The sequence below is a fragment of the Mastomys coucha genome, unplaced genomic scaffold (genome assembly GCF_008632895.1).
Source record: "Mastomys coucha isolate ucsf_1 unplaced genomic scaffold, UCSF_Mcou_1 pScaffold22, whole genome shotgun sequence".
Classification (NCBI taxonomy): Eukaryota; Metazoa; Chordata; class Mammalia; order Rodentia; family Muridae; genus Mastomys; species Mastomys coucha.
In genome coordinates, this window is record NW_022196905.1 from 27,407,643 (window position 1) to 27,424,852 (window position 17,210).

The window sequence follows — 17,210 nt, forward strand, 5'->3', positions numbered from 1 at the left end:
TTCTTCTTCTTCTTCTTCTTCTCCTTCTCCTCCTCCTCCTCCTCCTCCTCCTCCTCTTCCTCCTCCTCTTCCTCCTTCTTCTTTTGGTTTTTCAAGACGGGATTTCTCTGTGTCGCCCTGGCTGTCCTGGAACTCTCTTTGTAGACCAGGCTGGCCTCGAACTCAGAAATCCGCCTGCCTCTGCCTCCCAAGTGCTGGGATTCAAAGTCTAATTTCTTGGGGACCATTGCTTGTAATAGCCTGAGAGTCAAAAGGAGAAGCTACTAGTGTCTCTCTTTAGGATAGTTTTTTTAATTATTTATTTTTATTTTATGTGCATTGGTATTTTGCTTGCATGTATGTCTTTGTGACTTCATGTCCCCCGGAACTGGAGTTACAGACAGGTGTGAGCTGCCATGTGGATGATAGGAATTGAACGTGGGTCCTCTGGGAAAGCAGCCAGTGCTCTTAAACACTGAGCCATCTCTCTAGCCCCTCTTTAGAATATCTTACCTTTGAGGCTGAAGAGATGGCTCTGAGTTTAAGAGTACTTGGTGCTCCTTCAGAGGACTGAAGTTATGTATGGTCCCTAGCACCTACATCTTGGAAGCTCAGAACTACCTGCGACTTTAGCTCTGGGGAATCTGATGCCTCTTTAGGCATCTGTATTCCTGTGTATGTGTGTGCCCAAAAACACACACATACAAAATTTAAAATATTTTTTTTTCTAAGAGCTTCTTAGTCTGGTATGGTGGCACAAACTTTTAACCCCAGCACTTGAGAGGCAGAGGTAGGTGGTGGATCTCTATGGGTTTGACACCAGCCTGGTCTACATAGCAAGTTTCAAGCTAGCTAGCAAACATGCATAGACACTAAAGTGAGACCCTGTCTCAACAAACAAAACCCAAAACAAGACAAAAAGATGAGGAACAAGTTTGAAAGGAGCAAACAGGGATAGGAACAAGGCTGTAAAGTTACTACTGGTGGGGTCTGTGGTGGTGGTGTGAGGGTGCAGAAGACCAACCACTGCAGAAGTGGCCGTCATTCAACCGTACTCTTGGAGTAAGAGCAAGCTGAACTGTCTTTAGTATCTTTCGTTTTGTTTTTTCGAGACAGGGTTTCTCTGTGTAGGCCTCTCTGGCTGTCCTGGAACTCACTCTATAGATCAGGCTGGTCTCCAACTCAGAGATCCACCTGGCTCTGCTTCCTGAGTGCTGGGATTAAAGGCACATACAACCATGCCTGGCTTTTGGGGAGGGGTATGGGTGGGAAGGGTCAGTATCTTTTTTTATGGCCGTGTTTTTGTGAATTCCCTGCTGTTCCCAGACCTTTCTGGCCCAGCCATTTCCATTTCGCAGCACTTCAGGTTGAGACGATCCTCTTGTGTACATATTTGAAGGCGCTAATAGCACTGTCAGTGTCTCATAGGAGGCGCCCATTCCTTCCCTCAGTCATAGCCTCCTGGCCACAGCCCGGAAGGTCTAGCAGAGACAGCATCATCATAACATGCCATTTCCCACGAGAGGAGACTCAAGCACAGAGAGGTGCAGGGCCTCCTCTAGGTTTCCTTAGCTGGGGGGAAGAACTGAGGCTGGGGAGCGAGGTCCAATAGCTCTTTTGTACTTTTAAAGCCACAGAAGCTGGCAAGTTCAGCGTGAGAGCCCCGTCCCTGCCCTCACTCTCTCCTAGCTTCTTTGGTCCTGATTTCTTCCTCCACTCACTCTCTCTCTCATCTTCCACTCAGTTGTCAATTAGTCATTAGCTGTCAGTGGGAGGGGTGTGGCTGGCAGTGACCCTGGCCTCTTGCAAAGAGGGCCACAGTGTGGGTTTCTGTAACAAAGAGACGGTAGAAAAGGCAGGACTGCATCTGATTCTACATTCATAGAGCAATCCCTGAGTCCAGGACTCCCAACCCAGCATCCAAGGGCTCTGAGGACAGATGAAACCCCAAGCCATACCCTCAGGCGTTTTTATCCTAGTAGTGAAATGGCAACTTCCTAAGGAAGTTAAGAGGCAGGTTCCTTGAAATGACAAGGAACCTGAACTCTATGGTCACAAAGATGGTGGTTCAAACGCTTACTCCTCTAACTGCAGGCCTTGGGTAAGCAGGTGCCCCTCTGAACCCCAGTTTCTCTATCTGTTCAATGGGTATAAGAGAAATAGATCAGATGCTCTGTTAAATGGTATAACACAATGCTTGATGCTTGCTAGTTGGCCAGTAACATTAACCTTATTGATATTATTTTATGCAGAAAGCAGATACTAGAATCATGCTGGAAATGGGCAGAAATTGAAAGGCATTTATTTTTGTAAAAATGTCTATCATATAAGCTTGATGACCTGAGTTTGATCCCTAGAACTCACAGCAAAAGGAGAGAATTTATGTCACTACGGTACACTTATACATGATTTTAAAAAGGAGGCAGAGGAGGAGGAGTTAAAAAAAAAGGGACAGGTCTCACAATGTAGCACAGGTTAGGTCTCACAGTGTAGCACAGGCTGGCCCCAATTTGTCTCTTGTCTGTGTCTCAAGTGCTGTGACTACAGGTCTCTGCTACCATGCCTGTTATTTCTTTAAAAGATTTATTTTGCCGGGCAGTGGTGGCATACGCCTTTAATCCCAGCACTTGGGAGGCAGAGGCAGGTGGATTTCTGATTCGAGGTCAGTTCTGGTCTACAGAGTGAGTTCCAGGACAGCCAGGTCTATACAGAGAAACCCTGTCTCGAAAAAAAAAAAAAAAAAAAAAAAAAAAATATATATATATATATATATATACATATATATATATTGTTTATTTTAAATTATATATAGGTCTATATGTGGGTATGTGCACTTGATTGAATTCAGGTCTCTGAGAAGGCATCAGAGCTACCTGATAGTGGAGCTGGGAACCAACTCAGGTCCTCTCCAAGTGCTGCTCTTAACCACTGAGCCATGTTCCAGCTTCCCGCAGAGCATCTCTTGTTGGAGAAACAGGGGAGGTAGGTTCTTTGATTTGGGAGGCAAAGGCAAAAGGATTGCAAGTTTGAAAGTTTGAGGTCAGCCTGGGCTGTGTAAGGAGAATTTGTCTTAAAAAAAGGGGGGGGGGGGAAGACAGCACTAAAGAAACAGAGAGGCTTGGAGGGAGAGATAAGGACATTTTAGTGGGTAGGAATTTGTGGGCAGAGTCTGGGAACATGGTGTGCCCAAGATGTCCAGGGAGTGAGTAATGAGTTTTAAAAGTGGCTTCAGGCTCATGTTGTAAAGAGCTAGGTGGAAACTCTGATATCTCTTAGTAAGGAAGGATCCTTCCACAAGTCCTGCGCTGCAGATCAGCCTCCCACCCCGCCCTGGGGCTCAGTCTTCTCCAGTGGCCTTGGCCCTCTCAGATTGCTTTGTTTCCCCGAGTCCGGGCCAGTCCACCGCCATAGTCTGGAAGAAGCCAGGAGGCTGCAACAATCTGTTTGCCTCCCACTAACATCCTGGGAGAAAAAGATGTTGGTTTTTTTTTTTTAGCACAGTTGCCTGGCAGAGAACCTTGGCAAAGACTAGTGACCCTCTCCATTACTTCCCATTTAAGGAACCATTTAAGGAGTACTTGGCGGTGACAGTCTTGGCCCAGTGCTCAGAAGACCCTTAGGAGGTCACGGGCAGTGGCGCAGACACTGGTGAAGACACATCTGGGACCAAGTTTTTGTACTGTGCTGAGGTTGGCAAGCCCCTACTTGCCTGGCCTCCTTCCCCTGACTTTTAGAGTGGGAAGAGCACAGACCTCACTTTAGCTGAATGGTAGTGGACTAGGAGCTGCTGCCTCATGGCCTGCTAAGGAATGGGAATCTGTTTCCTTGTCTCTGTGATAAGGTCTCAGCCCTTATTTATTTATTTATTTAGAGTCAGGGTCTCCCTTATGTAGCAGCTCCGGCTGTCCTGGAACTCACTCTGTAGAGCTGTCTCTGCTTGGACTCAGAGATCCACCTGCCTCGTCCTCAAGAGCCCAGCGATCAAAAGTGTGTGCCACCATGACTAGCTTTATTTGGAGTGCTTGGAATTAAACTTAAGAGTCTTGCACGTGCATGGCAGGTGTTCTACCATTAAATTGCAATGTCAGTCCAACACCTGTCTTTAGGAACAGCCCTGGCTTTACCTCTTTGCCATGCTGTTAGATTTTCCAATGCCCCCAGACTTTCCAGAGCTAGAAAGTTGAGGACACCCCAAAGAATGGAGCCATTCACCACTAAAGTCTCCATGTTACAGATAGGAAATCCTGAGCGTCAAAGACAACAGCTTCCTCAGACCTGCCCCTAGCTCTTTTCCCAGCCTCTCCAGCCAAGCCCACAGAAACCACACAGAAGTTGGAAGCAACTTTGTGTGGAACTGAAGCAAAGGCCCTTCCTCCCTCCTCCCAGAGCCCAGCTCCCAGCAGAGCCTGAGGAAGGCCAGGTAGAGGTGGAGGTGGACTGTGAACTGGTTTTAAGTCCTGCAGAGTTCAAAGTGGCAGCTCACGGACTGCGGCTACCAGGACAGAATGCCATAGGCTGCCATGGGTGCTGCACTGCTTCCAAGTCAGGCTCTGAAAGGGGAAGGCTTCAGATGGTCATGAAACCTGTGGCTCCCTGGCACAAAACCGGTGGAGAAGCTTAGATGCTGAATATCCGACCCTTCTGGGTCTCAGCTTTCTTCTCTCTATGGAGGATGACAAGCTTTCTCCAAGCAGAGACTGTGAGACAATGTCTGAGGGTTAAAGCCACTCCCCTGCCGCCGAGGAGAAGGGAAGGGATTGATCAGTTCTAGCTGTGGCTGCTGCTTCTGACAGAGGTAATTGCCATTGGCTGAGGGATCAGAAAAGTCCCCTTGGCAGCAAGCTGACGGCATTGGGGTGTGGCAAGGAGTCCCATCTTGGTGACACGGTAATGGTAACCATGCCAACCTTGACTGCCACCTCTCTGAAACAATACTAGGTCTTGTCTGTAATAAGTCCTTTGGTGTCCAGACATCTTGAGCACTTCAGAGTATACCAGGGTATCTGATAATGGGAGGGGAGGAACAACAGAGCCAGGCCATACCTTTTCTGGGTCACTGTTCACTCTGGTTGGAAGGTTCTGGCGATGCTTTCGGAGTCCACTCATGCTGAGCAGTCCCTAGCACAGTGCTCAAAAAGGGGCACAGCAGGGGACCACAGAGCCAGGATGGACCTGAGACACTTGGTGGAGCCAACCGTGGTATCACATGCTAGTAATCCCAGTACTTGGGGCTGAGGTAGAGTGACATCAAGACCCTGGGGGTTTTTTGTTTGGGGTTTTTTGTTTTTGTTTTTCGAGACAGAGTTTCTCTGTGTAGCCTTGGCCATCCTGGAACTTGCTCTTTAGACCAGGCTGGCCTCAAACTCAGAGATCCACCTGCCTCTGCCTCCTGAGTGCTGGGATTAAAGGTGTGCATCAACGTCGCTTAGCCCAAATATTGCTATTTCTAAAACAGGGGTTGCCCAGGATAGCTCTCCCCATCCATTCTCTAGCTGGTATTAATCCGTTTATGGAGGAGACCTCATGACCTCAACACTTCCCACCAGGCTCTACCTCTGAGCACTGATTGGCTGGGAATGAACTGTGGACACAAGCTTTTCAGGAGAGTGTGTCCAAACCGTAGCACCATCAGTCAAATACCCCCACACACAGTTCTACTTTTTCTCTGTCAACCAATCTCAGCCCAGTGATGTCACAAGTACTTAAGGGCTGTAGGTCTAAGAGCAGGATGCAGCCCAGGGCCTCAGTGCTATACCCACCACCCCGGTACCCCATCTTTTTCAGAAGGCTAACTGTCCACCAATTAGACTATGATGGGTGGCCACGAAGCCCGAGGAATCCACTTGCCTCTGCCTCCCCAGCACTGGGACTCAAGCATGTTTCACTCCGCCTGACTGGCTTCTTACCACTGGGGGACGGGGATCAACTCCAGGCTTTCCCTATCCAGAGCTCTGCTTCTAGTTCACTGAGATCTTTACTGAGCACCTGCTACATGCTCAGCACTGCAGTAACCCAGAAAAGGTGCAACTGGCTCAGGCCAGGCTCAAAAACTGAGGCTTGCTGGGACTGGTGGCACGTGCCCACAACCCCAGAACTCCAGGGTGGTAGGAGAATCACAAGTTTGAGGCCATCCTGGACTACATGTGAGGCTGTTTCAATGTAACAACAACAAACTTTCAAATAAATGAGGACCTGGCAGCCATGAGCTGGGATTTGAGTGGCTAGGAGGTTTCCATCTGTCACACCTCCTTCAAGGTCCAGCTAACTGCTTTTGTATTCAGATCTTTCAGAGGCAGACTTGCACTTTTCCTGGGTTAGTTACTGCAGTGCTGAGAATGTAGCAGGTGCTCAGTAAAGATCTCGGTGAGCCAGAGCCAGAGCCAGAATTCCGTGTAGCCAAAGTGCCTCAGTTTTTACTCAGTGGTAAAGAGCCAGGCATGGTGGAACATGCTTGAACTTCCATGAAGAGGATTCGAAGCCTGGTGAATTCCTGAGGCTCTAAGGCCAGCCAGCTTAGCCTAATTGGTGAGTTCCAGGCCAAGTGAGAGATCTGTATAAAACAAAACCATACAAAGCGCCAGTGAGATGGCTCAGACAGTAAAGGCACTTGCAGTTAAGCCAGCCAGATCTGAATTCCTCCCTAGGATTTGCAGGGTAGAGAGACTCCTACAAGTCACCCTCTGACCTCTGCATACACATCCCTCATCCCTCATCCCTAATCCCTGCCTCCTATCCAAGTGTAATTTTTTTTAAAAAGTTTTAAATTTTCTATGCACATATTTTTAAAAAAAATGGCTCCTGAGGAGTCTTCAACATGAGCACACACACTCCTCAGGAAACCTTCTGTGCTTCAGTGGGCATGATTTTTCATATGGGTGTGCATGCTTTTTCCAGACAGGGTTTCTCTTTCTCTGTGTAACAGCCCTGTGTGTGTGTTTTTCCAGACAGGATTTCTCTGTGTATCTCTGACTGGCCTAGAACTCAGAGATGTGCCTGCCTGTGTCTTTGTTTAAGGCATGCTCCACCATGTCAGGCTGTTTTTTGTTTTGTTTTGTTTTAATTGCAGTTTTTCTAGCTTGAGGCCCAGCCCAAGAACCCTTAGCACAGAATGACAGGAGTGGTGGAGGCTTAGTGACCAGTCCATCCCCACAGAAGCCCAAGAAGATATTGAAATCAGATTTTGGTCCCTCCACTTACAGGATATGTGACCTTGCCTAGTCTTTTTGCTCCTTCTTCCACTGAGGATCCACCTCAGGCCCTCCAGGCCAACACTGCACCTCTGACCTATAATCATTAGTTCCCTAAAAAGATTTGAACCAGGCTAAGTCGACCCAGCTGGTTGCCAACTTTTGGTTTTCGTAGGTTTACCAGGGTCGTAGACTGCACTTCTGCTATGAAGCATAGGTAGGGGGGTCCCTTCCAGGAGTGGTTGTATGAAATGTTAGTGCTAGTCAAGGCCCAACAGCGGGCCAGCTCCTGAGCGCTACTCTACTCTGCCAAGCTTCCTATCCCTTCCTGAGCAAGTCAGAGCTGGCCCAAGGTCAGTTTTAAGGATGGTAGCGCCACTCTGCAGTATGGTGGATTCCTGTGTGTCTGTGAGGGGCTGACCCCAAAGGGCAGGGACCCACCCCACGCCGCTGCTAGAGCTGACCGCAGCGCTGGGTGTGGCCACACCGAGCAAAGCCGCCCCTCAGTCCGGGGCCCGGACGCCTAGGCTACTCCCTACAGGGTTATCTGCGGGTATCGTATCTACTTCTCAAGCCTGAGCTCTATCATGGGTTCTTTCCTGGCCTGAGCTGCGACAACGCCTGCCGGTGGAACCACCATCGCCACGCCCCAGCCACTCCCCACCCTCCAACGCTGCGGCGGTAAAATGCAGCACTCCTAAGGCGCCTGCGCAGCTCCCGGCGCGGCCCTAGCTGCGGCTATTTATAGTAGGTGACGTCACCTTAAAAAAGACCGTTAGGGTTGGGCCCGCCCCGCCACCCCCCCCCCGTGGCTCTAGGCGGGCTGCTCCGAGTGCGCAGGCGTGGTCGCGTCCTCCCCGCCCGCCCGCGGCGCCCCCTATCCTCTCTCGGCGGCTCCGCGGCGCTCGGCACAGCGCGTGCAGTCAGCCAGCGAGAAGGCGCGAGCGGCGGCGCAGCCTGCAGCCTCCCGCCAGCCGGCGAGCCAGTGCGCGTGCGCGGCGGCGGCGGCCTCGGCGGCGACCGGGAAGCGGACGGACGGGCGGGCGAGCGAGCGAGCGAGCAGGCAGGCAGGCGGTGCGGGCGTGCGAGGCGAGGCCGAGTCGCGAGCGACATGGGGGACCGAGAGCAGCTGCTGCAGCGGGCGCGACTGGCGGAGCAGGCGGAGCGCTACGACGACATGGCCTCCGCCATGAAGGCGGTGAGCGAGCCGGGCGGCCGGGGGCTGCGGGGCGGGGCGGCCCGGGCCTGGGCGGCGGCTCTCTCCCAGCGCACGGCCACCTTTTGGGCGCGGCGGCCGCCGGACTCTCCGTTTCCTGAGGCCTGGCCGGGGCGGGGTCTCCCCGGGAGGCCTCTCGGAGGCTGGCGGCCGGGGGTCGCCGTGTCCTAGTGCAGAGCCCTGGTGGGGGAGGGGATACCCGAGGAAAGGAGGAAGTCGCGTTCCTGCTTCTAGACCCTTCTGCCGGACCTGGGGCGAAACGCGCTTTCCTTCCACCATTCACCCACTTGTAATAAAGACTCATCCGCGAGCGGAGACCCGTCTCCTGATTTTCTCTGCTACGACCTGTTTGCGTGTCTGAAGTTGTTTTTTTTTTTTTTTCCCCCATTTTCCACACCTCGGGTCTGGCTTTGTGTGCGGAGACCCCTTTTCCAGCAGTCATAGGCATGAAAGAGGGTGTGGGTCCCTGCGTACATCCCAACGGTCAGTGCTGCGTGCCTCCTGGAGATGAAAGGAAAATGAAGAGAACCTGGGTGCCTTTGCATTCCTGAGACCCTCATAGATGGATTCTGGAGCTTGATTTCCGGTAAAGGAGACATGCCCAGCCACACCCTAGCGAATATCTTAGGTTAGAGCCTACCTGCTTATCCCAGACTTTTGAGTTCTGTTACCACATCACTATAGACGACTCTTCCACATCGTCCTGGGTTTTTTGTGAAAGGATGTTTCTTGTCAAGGTCACACAGCAGAATTACAACTGTAGCCACCTAGCTCTTAAGACTAGGGAGAAAATTTCCTTGGACTCCACCTTAGTCTTCTAAATACATAAACATTTTTGAGGGTGAGACTCAGAAATCAGCATTTTAGCAATCCTTGGGCAGGTTTTAGCTGACTTAAGTATTAACTGCCCAGGATTGTAGCTCATGTGACCTATGGCTGGTCTTTGAAAGGATTTCTTAAACCCAGATATTCCATACAAATTTAATTTGGAAATTGTATGTTGATACTACATGAAATAGAAAATTAAGGCCAACATTTAGGATTTCCCAGGTAAGAATGATAATCAAGTTATCTTTCCTCCAGTGTCCTGGTACACATTCAGCAAAATGTCTCTGAAATCCAGCAATATCACGGGCCATTTGTTGATTCCTTGGTGATACTGATTTCAGCTTTATGGTATGCTGCTCCACTTAGAGGCATTCATTTATACCAGGGAACATTCTAGGTTTGGGGTCTGAACTTTTAGTAAATGGTGGGTTCTCTAAGAAAATGAATTTAAAATACAATTTTGCAAATTTTTTTGGGAACAAGACTGACATTACTACTATGCACCCTGAAAGCCACCTCTATCCACACACCAAGTCACTACTACGTTTCTGGGATTATGCAAGTTGAGGCCTCTCCCTGAACAGCTGGGTGAGGAGGCTTTGCTCGATGTGTGAGTGGGACTTGAAGGCTGCAGTTTTGGGAGGCCCTCTGGAAATGAAGATGTTGGACAGTAAGGGGAAAATGACGATGAGCTATCTGGAGCCATCAACTGTCCTGAGGTGGAAAGTAAGGAAAGACTAGAGAGAGATTACCAGAAAAAAAACAATTTTAGCAGGAAAAAAAAGAAAGAAAAGGCTCTTTGGTGTTTCTAAATGGCCTTGAAGAGTGTTCTGCAATTTCTTGCTTGTATCCACAGATGTTCTCCGAGGCATTAAGGTAACATTTTGCAAAAGCTAATGGACCTTTGTGTTTGAAATTTATAATCTATGTCCAAATTGATTTATGAGTTGGAAAAGACACCAAACACTGAGAATTTAATATTTGTACAATCAAGTTTATGGTAAAACATTCCTTCAAATTAACTATTAAAAATGAATGTTTTCTATCAGAATTCATGTTTGTCCCACCTATATTAGTGGGATGTACTTTTATCTCATTTTGCCTGTTGGTGTCATTTGTAGATGAAATTCTTAATAAATGCTAGTGAGTCATCCATTAATAAACCTTAATTAAACCTTTTGGGAAGAGTGAAATCTAGTCTTTTTTTTTCCCCCCTTTAGATAGGGTTTCGTGCATCTCAGGCTGGCTTCAAACACATTAAATAGATGAGGTTGGCCTTGAACTCTAGATGATCCTGCCTTTAAGACCTGTCAAATGCTGCGATCACTGGTGTGCACCACCATGCCTAGCCTCTCTCTGGGTTTATGTGGGCTTTCTTTCAGGCAATTGAAAGGCAGGTAAGTATACATACAGTTCTAGAGAGTGAAATAGGACATTGGCTTGATGGAATGATCTAAGGCCACTGCTCTGACCTTGAAAGTTAGTTCTCCTGGCTTCAGAGTCTCTGAAATATAAAATTAGGAATGTTTGTGTTACTAACAAGTCATTTTTTGTCTTTAATCTTTAAGGTTTTCTTTCTTAATTTAAATGGTTTAATCACAATGCCTATAATGATGTTTCTTAATCCAGCAGCGTCACCTGGAGGACAGTAGTGGTAAACCTTAAGAATTTTGGCTGGACTTGAGCTCAGGTGGCCTAGTATGTTGAGAGCCCCAGTTTTGATTCCCTGGCAAACTCTCCCCAGTACATTAGAAATAGTGGTGTTCCTTCAGATGAACAGAAACTCATAATATGAAAAGTCAACAAATGTTTCTGAACAGAAGCTCAATAAAGAGACCTTCAAGCTCTTCTTGATCTCACCTTGCCAGGTCGGTGGAGTTAAATGTGGACTCTGAAGTAAGCTTATTAATGGGCTTAATGGTGGGCCGTAAATGTTACTGTAGAAGGACTGGGCTATCAGCAAAAGAGGAAACTAGGCTTCCAGTGAATATTGGTAGGTAGAGAGGTGGACATAATTCAGTCACATCTTTTATTCCCAAATATATCAAAACATAGGTTGGTCATTGTAAAATTATAAAATGAAAACACAGTATTGTACAGTTTTAGTCTCACTGAGTTCAAACCCAGGATTTTCTTGCCTGTGCCTCCAGAGTGCTTGGTTTACAGGCTGTGCTGTCACACCAGGTGCTATAGTCTTAGTGTTGACAGAATATAAAGAGAAATGTTGGATTTGATGTTGCATTTAAGGAAACGGGTTGGACAAGAAGAGGTAAAGGGCTCTTATTGCCAGTAGCTGGGAGATTGTGAGAAATGGGAGAGGCAGGTGCTGTGTTATAGGTGAATGCCCCAGGGAAGGCATAATCCTGTGTGTTTTTTAAGGTGTAACAAAAACTGACAATATGACTTTTTTTTGAGACAAGTTCTTATTGTGTCCCTCTAGCTGGCTTGAAATTCCCTAAGTGGACCAAACTGGTCTCTGCCTCCCAAGTACTGGGATTAAAGGTGTGAGCCACCATGGCTAGTGTGAAAGCCACTTTAGTGCTATTTAAAATAAATGAAAACTAGGAGAGACCTGTTTCCCACTAGCTGGGCATTAAAGTGTATCTTTACTATATAAAACATAATATATACCAATATATAAGCTGAGGAGACAGTTGTAGTGCTAAACCTTTCCTTTAAAATGTGTTAAGAGTTTCCTTTAAAATGTGTTAGGAGCCAAGTTTGATGGCTCACACCTATAAGCCCAGCACTTGAGAAGTTGAGCTTGCACAATTACTGTGAGTTCAAGACTAGATTGAACTACTCAGACGGTCTAAAAATAGTAAAGGGTTTTGGAGGGGGTACCCCAGTGTTTTCTGTATTGTATTCAGCAAGCTTATGGAATCTATTGCTTTACTTTCAAGGTACTTATGGATGGTAGCTGTTAGTCCATATACTTATACTGTTTTATTTATACTAATTTGCCTAGTGCTGGGGATCAAACCACAGGGCCTTGTGCATGCTAACCGTATGCTCTATCACTGGTTGAGTCCCTCAGCCCTCATATAATGTCAGAAAAGTGTCTGCAGATACTGTTTGTAACAGCACCATTTTACAGATGAGATGTCTAGTGGTTAATTTTGTCTTGGTCAAATAGTTGTGAAACTGGAATTTGAACTGTTAAGTTCTTAGTGTTGTACCATGTCCCATGAAGTTACAGAATAATTTCTGATGTATATTCTGCTATACTAACCATTATTCCAGTGACTTTATATAAGTGCACTTACTAAGCAGTTTATATTTACTGAATGTATCTGCCAAGTTTGATTAAAAATAGAATCTATGCCGGGCAGTGGTGGTGCACGCCTTTAATCCCAGCACTCGGGAAGCAGAGACAGAGTGAGTTCCAGGACAGCCAGGGCTATACAGAGAAACCCTGTCTCCGGGGAAGAAAAAAAAAAAAAATTGGCTGAACTACTACTCTGGCTGTGAATTGTTCCATTGTACTTGTCAAAGCTGGTAAAATGGCTTAGCTGGTAATGTGCTTATACAAACATAAGGAGCTGATTTGGGTCCCAGAACCCACATTAAAAACAGCAGCAGAACCAGACAGTGAGCAAATGCTTGTAATCCAGAGCTGGGGAGGCAGAGACAGGCTCACTGGTCTTCTAGCCCTGACTACTTGTTGAGTTCCAAGCCATTGAGAGAGACCCTGCCTCAGAGGGTCTCAAAGATGGGTGATGCCTGAGGAATGATACCTGAGGTTGTTCTCTAAACACATACACACTGTGGTGCACTCCTGACTGAAAGAGAGAGAGAGTGCATGCGAGAGCTCGTGCACACAAAAAATTAAGAAATTGTTCTCTTAGTTTTCTCCATTTTGATTTCATTGTATATAAGCCTGTGGGAGCCCCAAGATGTCTACTGATGTCCCCTGGTGTCCCCCTTGGAGGCAGCCTAATGGCAGCATTCTAGTGCTCTTCACTCTTCTTTCTTTACTAATGTTCTGTCCTCTGTCATAGGTGTAGATACTTGCACCATCAGAACAGCAGGGCCTTCAGAGACAGTAGTGTGCAATAATGCCAGTGTTTGGGTTGAATGTAGAAAGGCAAAGACAAGTCATCCCCTACTGATATTCTCATCTGACCAACCATAAGCTTAGAGTGTTAGTTATCTGTGCTGCTCTTGAGCTTGGAACATAGCCTAAGTAAGGCTTCGAATCACAATCCTCCTGCCTCAGCTTCCTGAGTAGCTGTGATTATGGGCCTGCGTTAACAATGCATGCCTGACTGCTGTGTCAGTTTTGTTTATTCAGTATTTCGTTTGGTAATGGATATCTCCTGGATTAAGAACTTTTAAGTTAGTTTTTCTAGTTATTGTTCTGTTTTTGGTACTGGGTCTATTTTTATCCAGTTTATTGCCTTATGAGTAGTGGGAGGAGGCCCTTAGAGATTTCTGAGTAAGCACATGGTGTCATAGAAAGATAAATGAGTTAACAACAGACTGTGTTATTTGTGACTTTTAATAATGCTGTGTAGTCTCAGAACAGAGAATGGGCGAAACAAGTGCCATGGACTTGACAGCCAGAGGTGGTGTTACATAAAGATGACAGTTTCACTGCTGACAAAAAAACGGTTTTGTTATTTGTTGATTATTTTGTTTTTAAGAAATGGAGAGCTGGGCAGTGGTGGTGCACACCTTTAATCCCAGCACTTGGGAGGCAGAGACAGGCACATTTCTGATTTCGAGGCCAGCCTGGTCTACATAGTGAGTTCTAGAACAGCCAGGGGCTACATAAACCCTGTCTCAAAAAAAAAAAAAAAAAGGAGAGGCGTGCATACTACTTTTAAAGACGACTTTATAGACTCTTAATAGAGGCCCAAGTTCAATTCATAGCATCAGGTGGTTCACAGCCACCAAATAAGTAATTCCAGCTCTGGACAGTCTGGCATCTCTGACCTCTTCAGACACCTGTATTAAAAAATATGAGCCTGATCTGCAAAGTGAGTTTCAGGACAGCCAGGGCTGTTACACAGAGAAACCATGTCTCTTGAAAAAAACAGCTAGCCAAACAAAACAACAACAAAACCCCACAAATTGAGTAGCTTAAAACAGCAGAGATACAGTCTACAGACTTGGAGGCTAGAGATCTGGAATTCAGATGCTGGCAAGGTAGCATTTGCTCTGAAGACCTAGGGAAGAATTCTTCCTTGCCTCTCAGCCTGTTGTGACGTCTGGCAATCCTTGGTGTTCTTGACTTATAAAGGCACCGACATTCTGGTCTCTGCTTCTCATGTCGCATGGTGTCCTGTGCCTGTGTGTCTGTCTCCAAATCTTGCTTTGCTTATAGAAATTGGAGTCATTGGGGGTATAAATTGATCTTAAGTAATTGTATCTACAAGACTTATGGTTTCACATAAGGTCACATTAGCAAATATCAGAGATTAGGATTTCAATATAAATTTTTAGTCCACAGCAATGTCTTTCTGTTAATTGTTAGCTGGTTTACTTGGAGTTGGTATCATAGAAAACCAAGAAAAGTTGTAGCTGGTAAAATTGAATTTTTTCATTTAAAGTAAAGTTTGTAAATTTTACAGCCACTTCAATTCCAGTTATACAGTTTGGGAATAAAAAGATGGCTGCTAAAATCACATTGTTTCCCCTCAGCAGAGCTGGGTACTTATTACTAATGTACAGAATTTTCTCTCAGTTTGGGTGAGGCCGGGAGGTACTCGAGTAATACCACAGAGCCACGTCTTCAGAATAGTGAACCACTTTTCTATGATACCCAGTTAGCCATTCTGCCATTCCGCCACCAATATGAGAACATCATTTAAAAAAAAAAAATGTTGCTGAACAATGGTTATATACACCATTAATTCCATCACTTGGTAGGTAGGAACAGGCAAATCTCTGAGTTTGAGGCCAGCCTGATCTAGGATAGCTAGGGCTACACAGAGAAACCCTGTCTCAAGAAAACCCAGAAGTTTTTGTATGGGTCTTGGGGGAAATGTGTCAGATCTTCCTGGAGCTAGAGTTAAAGGTAATTGTGAGCCACCCAACATGGGTTCTCTGCAAGATAACCAAACGCTAGTTTTCTGTAAGAACAGCAAGCATTTTGCCTTATTTTCAGCCACACAAACATCAGACTTAAATAATAATGAATTACCTTAGGCCCTATCATGTCCTGAGTACTGAGATCACAGCATATGCTTTTGTACCTGGCTCCGTTTTGAAAAAGATTAATAGTTTGTTGCAGTACTAAGGCCATTGGCATATGCCACTACTACCTGGCACCAGATTGAAAAGAATTGTTCATCATGTCGAAGCGATGATTCTCTGAATACTCAGGCTCTGTCCTCTTATGTTTACCTCTGTTTTGCAGGTGACAGAGCTGAATGAACCGCTATCTAATGAAGATAGAAATCTCCTCTCTGTGGCCTACAAGAATGTAGTTGGTGCCAGGCGATCTTCTTGGAGGGTTATTAGTAGCATTGAGCAGAAAACCATGGCAGATGGGAATGAGAAGAAGTTGGAGAAGGTTAAAGCCTACCGGGAGAAGATTGAGAAGGAGCTGGAGACAGTTTGTAATGATGTCTTGGCTCTACTTGACAAGTTCCTTATCAAGAACTGCAATGATTTTCAGTATGAGAGCAAGGTGTTCTACCTGAAAATGAAGGGCGATTACTACCGCTACCTGGCAGAGGTGGCTTCTGGGGAGAAGAAAAACAGTGTGGTTGAAGCTTCTGAGGCCGCGTATAAGGAAGCCTTCGAAATCAGCAAAGAGCACATGCAGCCAACACACCCCATCCGGCTTGGCCTGGCCCTCAATTTTTCTGTGTTCTACTATGAGATCCAGAATGCACCAGAGCAGGCCTGCCTCTTAGCCAAACAAGCCTTTGATGATGCTATAGCTGAGCTGGACACATTAAACGAGGATTCCTATAAGGACTCCACTCTCATCATGCAGTTGCTGCGAGACAACCTCACCCTCTGGACGAGTGACCAGCAGGATGAAGAAGCAGGAGAAGGCAACTGAAGACCCTTCAGGTCCCTGGCCCTTCCTTCACCCACCACCCCCATTATCACTGATCTTCCTTGCCACAATCACTATATCTAGTGCTAAACCTATCTGTATTGGCAGCACAGCTATTCAGATCTGCCCTCCTGTCCCTTGGGAAGCAGTTTCAGATAAACCTTCATGGGCATTTGCTGGACTGATGGTTGCTTTGAGCCACAGGGCGCTCCCTTTTTGAATTGTGTAGAGAAGTGTGTTCTGAATGAGGCATTTTATTATGTCTGTTGATCTATAGCAAATCCAGGTGATGGTAATTGAGTGTAGAAAGGAGAATTAGCCAACACAGGCTATGGCTGCTATTTAAAACAAGCTGATAAGTGTTTTGTTAAGCAGTACATCTTGTGCATGCAAAAATGAATTTGACCCTCTCACCCCTCCCTTCAGCTAATGGAAACTGACACAGCGACAACTTGTTCCTTCACCATCAGCTTTATAAACTGTTTCTCGTGAGCTTTCAGCAGCCCCTTGCTGTGCCTCTTTAAATTATGATGTGCGCACACCTTCTTTTCAATGCAATGCATCAGAAGTTTTTGATATGTGTAACTTTTTTTTTTTGATTGTGATTAAGAATCATGGATTTATTTTTTGTAACTCTTTGGCTATTGTTCTTGTGTACCCTGACAGCATCATGTGTGTCAACCTGTGTCAATCATGATGGGTGGTTATGAAATGCCAGACTGCTAAAATAAATGTTTTGGATTTAAAAGAGTAAATAAATGCTGCTTTGGGGATATTATCTGTGCTTGGCCTTGATTTTCCCCCCCTCCTCCTTCCCAAATATCGCATTAGTCATATGTATGTAATATTCAGACTGCTTTCCTCTGACTTCATTACATATTTTAAAGCACACAAATAACACTTCTCTATCCACTGTCCATGTTAACTGATGCTTATAAATGAGCCAAGCAAAGTGATGCCTTCTGTGTTAGGGAGCCTTTGTAAG

General features: G+C 46.3%; 1 protein-coding gene and 1 long non-coding RNA gene across 2 annotated transcripts in view; one reads left to right on the forward strand and one right to left on the reverse strand.

Annotated features, from left to right (window-relative positions):
- LOC116069799 overlaps positions 1 to 8,878 on the reverse strand; it is a 31,011-nt gene extending 22,133 nt beyond the window's left edge. Inside the window, exon 1 of the long non-coding RNA XR_004110143.1 lies at positions 8,780 to 8,878. This is a non-coding gene — a long non-coding RNA (uncharacterized LOC116069799). The remainder of the gene's footprint in view (positions 1 to 8,779) is intronic.
- On the forward strand, positions 8,028 to 16,998 carry Ywhah (tyrosine 3-monooxygenase/tryptophan 5-monooxygenase activation protein eta). The gene is made up of 2 exons (XM_031340740.1): positions 8,028 to 8,364; positions 15,575 to 16,998. The coding sequence occupies exons 1-2, from the start codon at positions 8,278 to 8,280 to the stop codon at positions 16,226 to 16,228; spliced, it is 741 nt and encodes a 246-aa protein (XP_031196600.1). The 5' UTR covers positions 8,028 to 8,277; the 3' UTR covers positions 16,229 to 16,998.
- The last annotated feature ends 212 nt before the right edge of the window (positions 16,999 to 17,210 follow it).